A 15,039-nucleotide genomic window follows, 5' to 3' on the forward strand; every position below is an offset into this window, starting at 1 on the left:
TTGTGGATTTATTGGAATTTTTGTTCATCATAGGCCTTGCATAATCTTTAGGGCACTGCTCTAGCGCTCATGCGGCCGGTTGCATACCGGACCCGGGTGCTGGGTTCGGAGCGTGACACAACCATTAGTGTTTTTGTAAGAGATTTGTGGAAGGTGAGTATAATGGAAGAACTTACATTTATAAGAATAAAATGACCAATAGGCAATTATAAGCTAAGCAACAAGCCTGAGGCCCTGGTGGCATAATCCCAATCATCTGACCAAATGCTTAAAAGAGATGGTTCGCTTTCATTATAAAGCTTCTTTTCTCTGTTTTTCATCCCGAAGATCCATACATCCAGCATATGGCATGTATAAATGAAATTCCGTAAAATTCTTTGCTTTTATATTTTCAATATCTTTCCGTTGGCTTTACTTTGAAATAATACAATTCTGGCGTACTTCAACTTTCAGGATGAAACTCTACAAGAAAATCTAGCGGGCACTTATGGAGCTCAAGTTGACGCTCCTGACTGTAAAATGTAAGTTGCTTGTTGCAATTTGTTTTTTTTTTTTGGGAGTAAACTGGAATCATCAAACAATCTTGAGTAAATACATCCGTGAGCAGCTGAAAATAAAATATCAAACAACTCGGAAGGAATATTTCGCTGGACAAATTTGCTCTCGACAAGCAAGTTTTTTCTGCTTTTCATCCTGTTAGTAGATCACTCTTTAACTAAAGCTAGTCTAGTTCTAAACAATCTTCTATTGACGCGAGTTTCTTGGCCTTCCGTGATCTGCTCGGAAGGCAACCCGGTCGTCTGCAATATTTCATTTCTTCTAGGATTTGTCATTTCCCTGTGAGACTGTACTTCCATCTTTTATGTCAAAATTTGTTCATGCTTAATGCTTTGTTTCCAGAGAACCTTTAGTTCCTTTTTCCAGAAAATCACAAACAATAAATCCTTGTCCTCAAACAATCTTGGAGTTGTTCTCGCCAGTACACACTAAATTCCAACATTTTGTAGCTCAGTACTAGTTCGCAGATAATTGTTGTGGTTAGCATGTTATGTTCCTCCGATTTCTTGGTTATTTTGCACCCAGTAAACTCATGAAAACGATGCCTGTAATTCGGGCCTGCTTGGAAATCCTACCAGCATATCCACATTATAGCTCTTGTGCAAGGATAATGATGTACAAGAGAAGGTGGGAAAGAAAATGAAGCTGGGGATGTTACTAGAGTGCTTAGATCTCCCAAAGATACTTGGGATAATAAAAATTTACTTTGAGGTGGACTCTAATATCCCAGTAACAAAAATCTCAGAATGCGATTGGATCAATTTCTTCCACGTATCCTTCTCTAAACGCCATGCCTAGCTACCATTAAGAACAAGTAGTTCGAGAATGGGCCCACAATCCATGAACTCCCATTAAAGGTCCACCGTGGCCCAAGTGCACACTGGAACTGGTACATGGACTGGCCGTGCACTCGAGCCAATCTACGGTTTCCAGTAGATCAGGGATCGTACATAGTTTTTCAATTTGAACGTGCCTTGGTTTGTTTGAGTTTGGTTGCAACCAGCGGACACAAACCAGCCAGAAGATGACTGCTACTTCTTGCCTTGGGAAACAGAAGTACAAACCTTCTATTGATTTATCCTGTAGATGAGATAAGGTTAAAGTCCTAAAGCCTTCATCTATTTATGCACAGATTGTCTTGGTTCCTCCAAGATAGTTCTCACAGGCCAAAATGGAGATGGAAGATCAACATCATAAACGCAGGCCAAATGGCTCCATGTTAATGTACTCAAAGTCGTTTGGTTCTGCATGTATTTGTTTGTTCTTGAGAACCAAGGGAACAAGTACCTGCATAAAGCTTTGATGAGTGAAGACAACTAGAATGAGAAGAGAAAATTGACATATCATCTCATCTCCAATGATTAGTGAGTTATAAACAACAAAAAAAAAAAGATTGATTATTCACTGGGCCAATTTTGGAAAGGATCATTTGGTCTATATTATGTAAAAATATAACAGGAAGATATCAAACCTACTTTCCAACCAGTTTTCCATCAACATACATGGAAATCCAACCTCACCATTCAAACAAAGAGGCTTGTTTGTACCCACCTAATGGGTGGGAAGAATGGAAGGATATGAAACGAGAATTATGAGAATGTAAGCAGAGGAAGTTGATGCACCACAGCCATCAGAGAACGCCGATCGTTACACCACCACGAGCAAATTATGCTCCCACCAGTTAGAATTTTGTTGCCGCTATGTTTTGTTATGTCTCTGTATAAGTGAAATTCCCCTTAAAAAAACAAAAGCCTTAACAAGACAGAGGGGGGAAGTCACACTCATCTTGGAGTTGAAAGGTTGGTGTAGGCCTGCATGTTTAATTCACAGTATTAAGGAAAAAGATTAGGACAATCTTTATATCAAATCTATTCTAGTAAAACTGCAGTTTTAGAGGCTATGACAGATGGCTTCCATGAATCGCTATCTATGTAATATGCTACTATATTCAAGCATCTTGTGCTAATATATATTTCAGTTGAAAATTTTATAAGGTGAACTAATGGTCTTAAAGATAAAATAAATCCAAGGCCCATTGTTTATATGTTAGCAGGTGTTGTTGATTGTGTTTACTACGTTATCCAGCTTTTTATCCATCTTCTAATGCAACTTTTTCCCTAAATTCCATGCCTACTGTAATCATAAAAGCTAAAGCTGGTGAAAAGTAATACCTCTCTGCCGTCATTGGAGTCATTTCAGAACTCGTCGAACTTGTCACAGAACCCTGACCTTGGGGTCTGTCGATGCTGAACCTCTTCCAAACCTCAGGCAAAAATTCTAGTAATGGAACAGGCGCCAAGGAACCACCCTCAGGCCTCCGTTCCTCTTGTAAAATGAGGCCATTGGCTTGGCAACAACCCCTCTCTGAGGGGTGTGAAGACTGGGGAAGATCCACCTGAACTGGTCTCCATTGTCCTTGACCACCAGACTCAGGAACTTGTATCAATGGAGATGCCTCATGACTCCCTCTTTCCAGCAATTTTGTGCCACTGGATGTTGTTACCTCTTGATCGTTTTTACGGGCTCTCGGCGGCACCTTCGACTTCCCCAGTGCAAGCCGCTGCCTGTAGGTACGGTAGGTCTGCAAAACCCGGCAAACAAAGGATATTACCAATGGTAAGGATCTTTGTGAATTACTGTTTTGTGCAATTTATACCAGCATATCATGGCATGGGCTTATGCTCAAATTCATAATAACTAGAGTGCAATGGATCAGTTTGTTCATCTCTTCTAATTTCTGAACCAGTGGACCAACTCATAGAAAAGCTGATGAACTAGAGTAATACTGATCCAACCCAATTCTCGACTACCAACTGCAAGACCCAACTGAATGAAAGTATACCGTTTCTGGGATGTAGGTTCCTGTTCCACGCTGCCTCGGCATATATTCTTTGCTTGTTTGCTGGCCGCCAGGGGTGAAAGTAGCTGGCTGCCAGGAGACCTGTACATTTGAGTGCCTATGAATAAACATTCTCCGGCGAATATGGATCGGAAGTTCGGACCCTGTAAAATTGAACACCAGATGGTACTGAGCTTGATGAAGATTTCTCAAATGCAGGTCGATATCCCCAGCAAGATCAGCCAGCCTCGTTTTTGCATGCCAACTTGCCATTCTAGTCACCGATGAGCAATCTGCATGGTATGAATTTTCTGAAAGGTAAAAACAGAAACTTGATGTGCCAGCCTGTCAACCGAGCCAGCAGTTCCATGTCTAATAGAAAACCAGCAAGTAAGATAGCTTGGTGACTCTTTTTCATAGTACTCCTGTAAAAACAGATTGGTTTCTTCTTTGTTCTTAGTTGTAAAATATGTTAGGTTTGTTTGTTTAAACCCATTTCCATTTGCTCGAAGAAAAAAAAAGTTGGTGGGTTGCATAATAAAATTATGTTGCTGGGAGGCGCACCTGTTGCACTGCTTGATGTTGAAGCCTTGAGGTTTTCTCTCATGGTTCTGGAGACTGCAGTTTTATTGCCGGAAATATTCTGTTCTAAGGAAGCATCCGCTTCCACTCTAATAAAGTTGGGCAGGCAGTTTTCAGACTCTAAGTGTCCGGAGGCATCTGAACCAATGGGAAGGGCATTATGCAGATGGGGCCTCTCTCCCCTTTCATGTCTCCGCAATGTGTTTTTGAAAAATGTAGTAAGTTCCTCAGCAATAAGATGATCAGGTAACAACAGTATCTCCCTAAGTTTTTGAGACCCATATGAAAATGCAAGGCGAATGCGTTTAAAATTTCCTGCATTTTCAAGTGATCACCACATCAGACAACTTCCAGAAGAATATGACAAGAAAATCATATTGCAGCAATATTGAGTAATTGAGTGTGTATGCGTATGTGCGCGCGCGCGAGAGAGAGAGAGAGAGAGGAGATGGTAGTGAAGGAGGCAATTGCTGACCTGTGCTTACGCTTCTTCCCAGATTATTGTTTTCTTTCAGCGGATCTACTACATTTAGACACCTGGTAGGGAAGTACGAAGAGCTGCTTTTACGATCCCTTGGGCTTACAGAAAACAAGTCCATGCAGTTTTCAAGGAACTCCTTGGTAAACAATAAATCACCATCTGTTTCTGATGCCACAGCTGTGAAATTAGAAACATAACTTTTCATCAACCGTGCACACTCAGACACACAAACACACACACAGAGAGAGAGAGAGAAGGGGGGACCGTATAAATCGATGCGATAATTGTCCCAATCAAATTTGCTAAAATAGTCCAAAAACCTGTACAGAACCTGTGCAGAGCCCACTCTCTTCATCAGACCTTCATTGATCTGTATTACATGAATGCCAATGTTCCAAATGATGCATTTCCAATTGAGAACTCACCGATAAAGGGCCCCCAAGAGTTTCATGGAAGAGATGGAGTATATAGAGGACCAGCGTTTCCAATGCATATGTAGATATTAGGGCATAAGGAGCACCAAGGATGTGGCTTTCATAATAACACCAAGCTTTAATCAAAATCACACTCTTTTTAAAGAGATGGTCCTTCCCAAGCTTCCTGTCCATCTACATCAATAATAGATTTCAAGCAATCTCCCTAAAATCTTGAATCATTAGCAAGAACAGTGTAATGGGACTTGGGAGGTGAAACAGAAGAGTACTTAATGTGGTGATTGTTCCAGCAATGTGAAAGTGCAAATATGAGGAAAGAAGGAACAAGTTAAAATTATCACCATACCAGCTCCAGGAAGCAGAGTGTACACTGTCCGCCAATCTGATTAAATGAGATATCTACTACAATATTCTGAATGAGGCACTTAACAAGTTGGACCTGGCATAAAAGTTTCTTTATATAGTTGAAAAACCAACATAATATTCAGATATTCTAAAAGATCAGAAGACAGATAAAAATATGCAAAGATGTCTTAAATCAAAAAATACCGGAGTTCAAAAAGAAATGATGAATAACTGACCACGTGACATGGGTGGGGTGTGTGGGTGTGGGTGTGAGGGAGGGAGGGGCGAGGGGGGTGTTCAAATCAAGCTGTGGAATTTCCAGGGATATATGAATGTCCAAACCCATATGTACTAATACATTAGCTAAAGCTGCATCAAGAATAAATAAAATTTTTCTTCAGCACTTAGCAAACGTCACATGTTCATCTAATACATCACTTTACTTTTCACCTTCTCAAAATCGCAACCATTAACTGCCAAAACCTGTCCACCAACAATATCTTGTATCTTTCTGATAATTTTTTTTTTCAATTGTCCCTATGTTGGTTGGTTGGAGTTCAACAATCTTTCTTATTCTAGTCAGAAAATTTGTTAAGCTAAATGGCAAGAAGCTATGGGAAAAAGAAGAACTAGGTTTTAGAATGCTTGATAATTAAAAATGATGTACTGTAAACCCACATATGGAGGCAAGAAAGGAGCCGGTGTTAGTAGTAATGTACTTTTTGAGACCAGTGGAACCAGGATCATAGAAACAAATTAAAAGACTAGGAAGCACTATTATAGCATAAGTAGAAACCATGGCAACAAAATCTAGGCATTTGATAAAGAATTAGCTTATCGTCTAGAAGACTACTTGCATATCAAAAGTGTGAGGGCCCATGTGGGCATGTGTTTAGTTTCGCATCAACTCTATCTTGGGTAGATCATGGGTAGGCCAAATAACACCTTTTAGCTAGCCCTTTTGGGTGAGGTTCTAGCTTGTTATAAATAGAATCAGAGTGACACAATCCATGGCCCATGTGGACTAGGAGACATTGTAGCACGAGCTTATTTATGTTGACCACGGGCTGATTATGGTATTTATAATTGAATTTGTGGTACTTATGATTGGATTTGAACTTTGAGCCTAGTGAGGATGCCAAAGCTTAAATGCGAGGAGGGGGGTTTATGTGAGTGCCCGTGCGGGTGTACATTTAGTCCCACATTGGCTATATACTTGGTAGATCTTGGGTATTTATATAGGACCAAGGAATCCAAATACCAACTTCTAGATAGCTATTTTTGTGAGAGGTTCTGAATTGTTGCAAAAAGGCTGATTAATTTCAGGATTAAAGAGTTTTATCAATGTTGTAAGAAATTATCTAGCACCAACCAGGAGGAACATCATGAAGAATTATGCACAAAAACACAAACATCTATAAAACAAGTAGCACTTGGGCTAAAAATTTGGGTGGAGAAAAGGAAGAAACTCCCATTTAACTATGGTGCAGCTTAAATTATGGTACTTGTATGGAAACTTACACTTGATTATGAGGAGTTGTTGACGACAATATTAATCTACACATAAAGTTTCCAAAATCATGAAGCATAGATGCTAGCAAACTCATACTACCATGTTTTCCATCTAAATTTCTTATTGATTGGATATATAAATTATTATTCCCCCAGCCAATATAAAAAAATGCCACCAAATGTAGCTCAAGAGGTAAATAAATCAGTAATAAAATCACCTTATTACTTGGTTTGTTTCATAAATTTCATAGTTTCTACTCCACATACTGTATGAACAAGATTGCTGATTTAGCTCAACAATCAATGTAAGAAAGTGAACCTAGGAAACTGTGAACAACACTATGTTGGAAGAGAACTATCTATCAACACATTATGAAACCTTTATGAAGAATATGGTAACTATGTGCAGGAAAGCTGGCAAAGATACTATAGAGACATAAAACCAGGCCAAAAGGTAGAATTCATTAAAAGATAAATCATGGCATCCTATCAAACAACTAATAGAAAATAAAGATAAGCTGAATGAAAAACCTCAGCATTGATGTACAGCACATCCTTTATTTCAAACTCGGCATCCTCACTATTTTCTTGAGCTTGTATGATAGACAAAACATCACGGACTAAATTCCCATTAGAATTTGGACCATCAAATAACGTCAGATCAATATCCCCATCAGGAAGGTATGTCTTTAATGGAACTGATCCAAATGGAAATACCTGTGGATTTTGCATAGACTAAAAATATGTTAATATTGTCTACCTACAATAAGCAGATCTAATCCCAGATGTTTAAATTAGGAAAGAGTCATATAATGAAGCATTAACTCCATAAGAAGGATATTTGATCAATCAAAAAGGCACAAGAAATTCCTTCACAAAATCAGCACATTGTTACTTTTTCTCACAGCAAGTGTCAATGAAGTAAAATATAATTATATGTTCCAGGACTGCAGTCAATGATGCCCTTCAAGAGTCACATCTTCAAGGAGCCTCGGAAATATGGAGATATAGAGCAATTGGTAGCTTGCAATTATGAGTTCAGGTATATAGTAAGAATATGTCATAGAAGCTCTCTGGAGAGCCATATTGAGTAAAACTTCAGGTTAGCTCAGTGGTTTTCTCAAAATGAAGAGGATGCATGCATATAATCACAAAAAGCCAGCAGTGTAGTGGGGCACTAAACAGCATTTTATGTAACTTGTCCTCTCCTTCATATCTTTTGGCTTGTATATGCACAAGAAAATTCAAGCATTGATCAAAGAATCAGAAGAGACATTAAACATATACGCTTGGAGGTTAATGACTCAAAAAACACATAAACACATATACACAGCAGAAACTTGTGTTGGACAAAAAAATAAAAATTAACTTATCAAAGCATACATTGGAAAAATGCTAAGCAAGCCATACATATTTTATCTAAAGATAATCTTTCGGAAAAAATGTATGTATAGATTATGAAAGAATCTTTGAAGGAGTACTGACTCAAGTCCGAAGATACTTGAGTAACTTCCATGTATTATCATTCCAACTGGAATTTTTTAACAATATAAGAAGGATATTTACACATTTATTGTGATGTTTCTGAAAATCATCATGGAAATCCTTGATGAGAAAGGCATGTCGGTGGCTTTTAAGAAGGAAATGCATGTAGAAATTATCATTTGAATAGACACATATGCTAGAGTTGTGAAAAGTATTATGAGTAGTTGTGGTACAACAAGTGTATCTCCAATCACATTGGGCTTGCACCAAGGATGTGTTATAGTGCAGCCTCAAAATTTGAGGGAGCTGCACTAGCGAGGGGTACTTTAATTTTTGTTGAAGGCACAGGAAGAGGATGGGAAAATGTAACATTTATAGAAGCTGAGAAAAGGATATGGAAGAGCTTGAAAGAACATCAGATGTAGTCTAACAGAAATGTTTAGCCCATGAGAATATGTAAAGCTGACAGAGAATAGTTCGGATTGCTTTATTAGCAAAGTTCATTTTGCAATATTTTCTCAACAAAATTCAACATCAAAATATATAAGGCAAAAAACTGGAGTCATTTTCACTTTCACTCTTGGAGATTCTCCTCCATCCTGATTCAAACAAAAGTCTGTCCTCACAAGGAACTAAAGGATTTCAAATGTTCTTTTACCAGGACAAAGAATTCTACAATTTGACAAACAAGTAAATAAAAACATTAAATAGAAAAAACTCCTCTAGTTTAAATCTCTCAATTATGGAATTTCCTTATTCTTCTCTTGTACATAGAGGTAAGCAAGGTGAAAAGATGCAGGGCTTCCTCTATTTCCTAGCAAATTAGTTTATCCAAAACAGAGAGCTTCCACACCTTCCACTGCCCGGACTAGACAACTCAAAGATCCTAAAAAGACCAAGAAAATCTAAACCTGGACAATCTTCAGAAAATATAAATTAAACTCCATACTGATCATACCAGCATTTTTTACTTTAAAGTGGACACCTGGATGTCAGAGTTCTCTACATCAACTCTTTATCATCCTCCGGAGATGAATCAATCACTTTTATATTGAAAATCCATGGTACTCTCATGGTTAACCTAAAAACAATTTGCATTAAACGTAAATGAATTGTCTGACAATGCCATGATCATGATCACCACCAGACTCAACATCTATAGTCAAAGCCCATCTTGTGAGAAAATCATACAATTGACAATGCTGAAGAAATGAGAAGCAGAAAGAATAATGAAGCAGATTCCTTTTTAATAAGAAAGTGGATACAAACTTACTATTCCTGTGCTACCAATATTTTGTTTCCTTTTCTTTTTTCCTTGAGAATAATGGTGGGAGTGCCACCATGCTGAGTTAGAACTCCTGGAACATGTACCCAGTGCTAGTGCTGACTAGTAAGGTGACTAGCAGACCAGAACCCCATTGATTTCCCAGGTTAACAATATAAAACATAGCAACCTTCTTCTTAGTTAAAATAATAACAGAAGAACATGTGAAACTCCTTTAAAGACAGTTGTACAAAAAATTTCAAAATGTGATTCGTTATTGGCAATCAAGAACAACAATATTAATTCATATTTCCAAAAAAAAAGAGCAGATCTATAAAATTTACATGCATAAATCTCAAAGAGAGTTAACTAGTGAACAAAGTATGCTTAAATTTACTTAAGAGATTAATAATCATAAAAGAATGGCTGTAAATTAAGGGGAGAAGATTGTGAAAATTATAGGACATACTAAATTGATTAGATGAATAATAGATGAATAAAAAGTTGAGAAAACAGGCCTTAGGATTGCAGAATAAATCTATGCTACATTCATGTACATATACATGTCCAAATATTATTTTCTGCCATACATGTGATTCAAGCTTGTATCCAGTTGTGTGCCACCTTTAGTCCTCAACCAATAAACTGAATTTCTGAGACTGGAATCAAACCAATTTTATGCATTCAATGTATTGTTGGCGTCATCCTGCTGCAAAAAGGGAGGAAGGCACAACAGAGTGTTCGCATGCGCGCACTCAGGAGAAAGAGAGTATCTTGATGCACGAAATAGACCAATAAATAATGTCTTGCTTGTTGATTGTTATAAACCAAGATTATGAAATATGTCACTGAAAATTGAACCAAAGAGACTCATGCAAAATTAAGATGCTAGTCTACATATGCTTAGACACATACATACATATAGATTATATTGTATGAGCACGAGCGCGCAAGAGAGAGAGAGAGGGTATCTTGACGCACAAAATGGACAAATAAATATCTTTCTTGTTGATTGTTATAAATCAAGATCATCAAATATGTCACACAAAATTGAACAAAAGAGACATATGCAAAATTAAGATGCTAGTCTAAATATGCTTAGACACATACTTACATACACATAGACTATATTGTATGAAAACATACTTTATAGAATATTTATAAATATATGTATGTAGGATTCTTGGAATTCAAAAAACATTCTCTAAAATCTAGGAAAATCCCAATTTAAAAAAAAAGAGATCCGCATAAAAAGTAAACTACAGCTAGAAGGTTAAAGCAAACTGCAGGCATGTCCTTTTGATCTTGTGGAAAGATGATGCCTTCTTTGCAGACTAGGTAATAGATAAAGTGAAAGTATAGATTCTTAAAAATACAGAAACACTTTAAAAAGAGGTACACATATTCATAAATACAAAACAACCTAAAAATCATCCCCACCCCTGCCACCTACCTTCCTTAAATTAGCGATTTCATCCTTAATGCCAAGATAAAGTAGGAATACAAGTTACTTGTCTGAGTACATTCATGAGATGATAGTAATAGATAAAAAGGTCCTTCATTGATGTATGTTGCATTTTCCTGCTATCATGGACTTAAGTTTCACAGAAGCAATGTAAAATAGAAAACTTCAGGAGTTCATTGCCAATTTATCCTATTGATCAAGGTAATTTGTAAAGGTTATAATTTTAACAAAGTAAGCTCCTCCTAGCAAATTTCTGAAAAAAAAGAAAAACCTCATTACAAAGGAATTGGAGAAAAGGCATTCTTCGGCTCTCTTATTGTAATATTCCACTCAGATCATTAACCAAGATACAAGAATTATCATTGTGCTGAAGAAATTCAACTAAACCCAGTATAACTCTAACGAGCAGGTCAGAAAAGGATGTCATGCAACTAAAACTTTGAAAGGAAGCATTAAACAGGATGGTGAGGATAATAGTACCATCTAAGCAAGCAATATATAATGATCAAATGCTGAAACAAGATTGAAGGTAACCTACCGAATGCACGTGCAAGCAGAGAGAGGGAGAGAGTAGCATGCATTGTTTAAAACTAGATTATAAAATAAGAAGTTAAGAACAGAGTAAATAGTAAAACATCAACAGAACAAACACCACAATCTACATTATAAAAAAAGAAATCAGAGTATCATAAAACTAGAATATCAAAAGAAAAAGAATCAAATATTAAGTCGGTAAGTAAAAAAAAAATAGTGATCAAATGAGAGATAAGAGGGATCACCTCGCTAATCAAATATTAACTCGGTAAGTGAAAAAAAATAGTGATCAAATGAGAGATAAGAGGGATCACCTCGCTATCAGTTTTAGTTTTTATCAGCTTCTTGATATGTTCTATCACAGACCACCTTTTCATTTCGGCTTCCTCGGTCGGCTGAATGCACCTTATAATCTCCTCTGCCTTATCTTCTGCCTGCCTCCAACTCGCAGGACTGATTCCGGCCATGCCGCGGTATGGGAACGGCGTCGACGTCGACGCCTTCTCCGACCTCCCACGCTGCCTCTCCCAGGCGCTTTGGAGGGGCGGAAAGGCCTGGAGATCGCACATGCTGGAGAATTCTACTGCAAGAAGACAAAAAATGTCACACATGTAAGACTTTCTGGAGACCCGAGCCTCGGAACGGCTAAAGAACTGGCCGAGGAGGGGAAAATCCCAGGGGTTTAGGAGTTAAAAGCTCATCTGAATCGGTCGAAGACATGCCTGAGAGGACAGGAACCAAAAACAAGATGGAAGAAACCCGAGCGAGTTCCGGCTAGGGTCGATGAGAAATGGACGAAGGGAGGCGAGAAGACGGCGAAAGATGGAATTTTCTCGGAGAAAGTGGAGGAATGGAGCTCAACGGAGGGAGGGTTCCGGCTGGTTTTGGGCTCCGATCCGAGGTTCTCTCGGGAGAAGCACCGTCGAAAGGAACTCCAATCTCTCTCTCTCGGTTTCTCTTTCCCTTTGAGCTCTCACTGGCTCGCTCGCTCTCTCAGTACTTCGGCGAGGGGCAGCGGAAGGGAGAAGAGGGGAGCCACTTCACGCATTTTTTTTTTTTTAACTGAGTGATTATTTCCTGTTCTCTCTCCTATGGAGTCATGCCCCACCTCCTTGCCTCACCACCTGGCTTTATATAGATTATAGAGCAGAGATGGAGGACAAGGGAACTATTGCCACGGCCGTGGTCCTCACCTCTTAGTTACACCCCTCCCGGTCCCCCATCTCAGCAACCCTCACATTCATACGACACAAATCCAATCTGCACTAATTCCCCAAGGACTTGAATGGAAATTGAAAAAATGAAGGTTTGAAAAGGCAAAATATTGTAAGAGGAGGAGGAATAGGAGAAAGGCCATAGTTATGTGTTGCAAGGAGGAAATATGATATTTGGCCAAAAATAGAGAAAAAAATGGAGAGTGGGATGCTCGCACCTCTGTGACCTTGTAATCAAATCTTTTATTCGAATCTTAGAGTTCGATTTAATATAGCTCAATGATGCTTTCAATACCTCAGATTTATTCTCCGAAGTTCTCGCGATCAAATCTCATCAGGATCTAAAACTGTAACTTTATATCGTCAAATAATAGCTTCCGATAGTCTTGGCGCCGCTGATTGAGTTACACGTGTCCGACAAGTATGTCAATAAGTACAGGCATCGAATCTATATCTGGTATTTTTTTTCTGACGTGCGATATCCAGTAAACCCTAAAACAAATCGAAACCATCTAACACGTGGCAAAGATAACTTGCTTTCGGTGCCAGTTGTTTTAATACGACTAATTTGCATGACCTACTTGATGACTAGAAACCCTAGTCAAATAAATTGAAATCATTCAAGGTACTGATATATCAGGAAACATTTAATTGATGTAGAATCATATGGTTTTACGCTGATCAAATCAAGATATTTAATTCTGAAATTGTTATATAGAAATATACCATGGAGCCTTTAACTTTTTCACATGACTAGGATGATTTACAGATATTAACATAGTTTAATTGAATATTCTGTCGAGTGTTATTACATTACAAGATTGGTAAGTCTATTAGATAGCTAGTGACGAAAAAAAAACTTCTGACCGACATTTCTTTTTCCAACTATGTACTTCAATGAAGCTTTGAATAGCCATTTACGACATATGTTACTTTTAAATATACTATTTTGAAACTTTGCTACTATTGGGATTTTTATAATATGGTTGTATAAGAACTTACCACTCTTAGGTTATTGTAAAATTGGCAACACGTTCTATCATGGGTTTGCTGTCATTCGCTATATCATTTTTGACAGTATAAAATAGTAGTTCATGTATTCTATAAATAGATATGGTTTTATCTCAAACAATATTGGAGCATGGTTTAGAACGATAATAATGCTAGGAAGCTTGAAATGTGGTGAGACCAAGGTGCCAATGTGATTAGTTAAAACAATGGAGGCTAGTATTTGATTGTATTAGAAAATAAATAATAATATTGTTGATAACAATTTGTAGGACCCTATGTTCAAGGTAAGTTAAAAAGGCTTTTCAGGTGAGATGAATGATATTGTAACCAAGAAACAATAAGTTATTTAGCAAATCAATTGCTCAAAACATGTTAGGGTTTATACCCTGCTTCACAAATGAACCATTCCTAATTGGAATTGCATAATGATTTAAATCTACTTAAAAATGCATAGTTGTTTACAAGTGTTTCACTAGGTTTCGAGTGTGGTATGGCCACTTCATAGTTCAGAGCACTCGAACCTACAAATTCTAATACTTATTTTTAATCTTTTTTTTTAATTTTGCATATAGATCCTCGAAACTCTTGAATTAAGTAAAAGTCCTCAAGATTCTACCCGTTTACAATAGGGGACTTCACATGTAGGATTCTTGTGACATAATTACCTGACCCCGGCACATAAAAACATTCCGTTTTTCATGTTGAAAAAAAGTATTATATTATTCTGGAGAGTAAAAGCATGCTATTTTTTGTTCAATAAAACATTGCTAGTTTTAACCAGCGCAATCTCAATATTCACTTTGATTTGCTACTACAATTATATTTCACCATCGTATTTCATTTAAGCCATCTTGGAAGCACGTAGCAATTAAGTTCCCTTGCAACAAACCCCACCCATCCCAGAACAGGATGTAATTAGCATTCATCACCTCCTCTTTTTAGACTACAAAGGCATGCAAAACGACACTAAACCAGGCGCCCTGCGCTATCTCTGAGACTCTGACAGGAAAACCCCCCCCCCCCCCCCCCCCCCCCCCCAATTAATCCTTTGTCTTCTTGCATCCGGAATTCAAAAATACCACTAACGCCCGGAGTCCAGTGCAATGACCAAATTACCCTCAGGTGATGGACACGAAATAAATAAATGAGCAGCGGAATCCTCGCGGGAGCCGCTGCAACGAGGAAGATTCTCACAGGAGATACACTAGGGTCCAGCGCCCACCGGGCCGTTACGCTCCATCCGACCACCCAGCGACTGCCTCGTGCGGTTCGCGCGCCTTGTCTCGGTTTCCCAACGCCAACAGTTTGAGAGGGT

General features: G+C 38.1%; 1 protein-coding gene across 4 annotated transcripts; it reads right to left on the reverse strand.

Annotated features, from left to right (window-relative positions):
- Nucleotides 1-1,971: 1,971 nt before the first annotated feature.
- LOC103702120 (uncharacterized) lies at nt 1,972-12,608 on the reverse strand. 4 transcript variants are annotated; one of them, XM_088702483.2, is made up of 11 exons: nt 12,222-12,608; nt 11,814-12,082; nt 7,283-7,486; nt 5,241-5,333; nt 4,886-5,068; nt 4,725-4,791; nt 4,455-4,637; nt 3,962-4,294; nt 3,401-3,690; nt 2,730-3,139; nt 1,972-2,369 (listed from the first exon to the last, which is right to left on the reverse strand). In XM_088702483.2, the coding sequence occupies exons 2-11, from the start codon at nt 12,066-12,068 to the stop codon at nt 2,312-2,314; spliced, it is 2,076 nt and encodes a 691-aa protein (XP_088558609.2). In that variant the 5' UTR covers nt 12,069-12,082; nt 12,222-12,608; the 3' UTR covers nt 1,972-2,311. The 4 variants fall into 4 exon arrangements, with proteins under 4 accessions (XP_088558609.2, XP_088558610.2, XP_038980280.3 ...); XM_088702484.2 differs by having other exon boundaries at nt 7,283-7,468; nt 12,222-12,605; XM_039124352.3 differs by lacking the exon at nt 12,222-12,608 and having other exon boundaries at nt 7,283-7,468; nt 11,814-12,119.
- Nucleotides 12,609-15,039: the final 2,431 nt, after the last annotated feature.

This window comes from Phoenix dactylifera, chromosome 8 (assembly GCF_051530095.1).
Source record: "Phoenix dactylifera cultivar Ajwa chromosome 8, Ajwa_hap1_PhDact_Kaust_v1.1, whole genome shotgun sequence".
Classification (NCBI taxonomy): domain Eukaryota; kingdom Viridiplantae; phylum Streptophyta; class Magnoliopsida; order Arecales; family Arecaceae; genus Phoenix; species Phoenix dactylifera.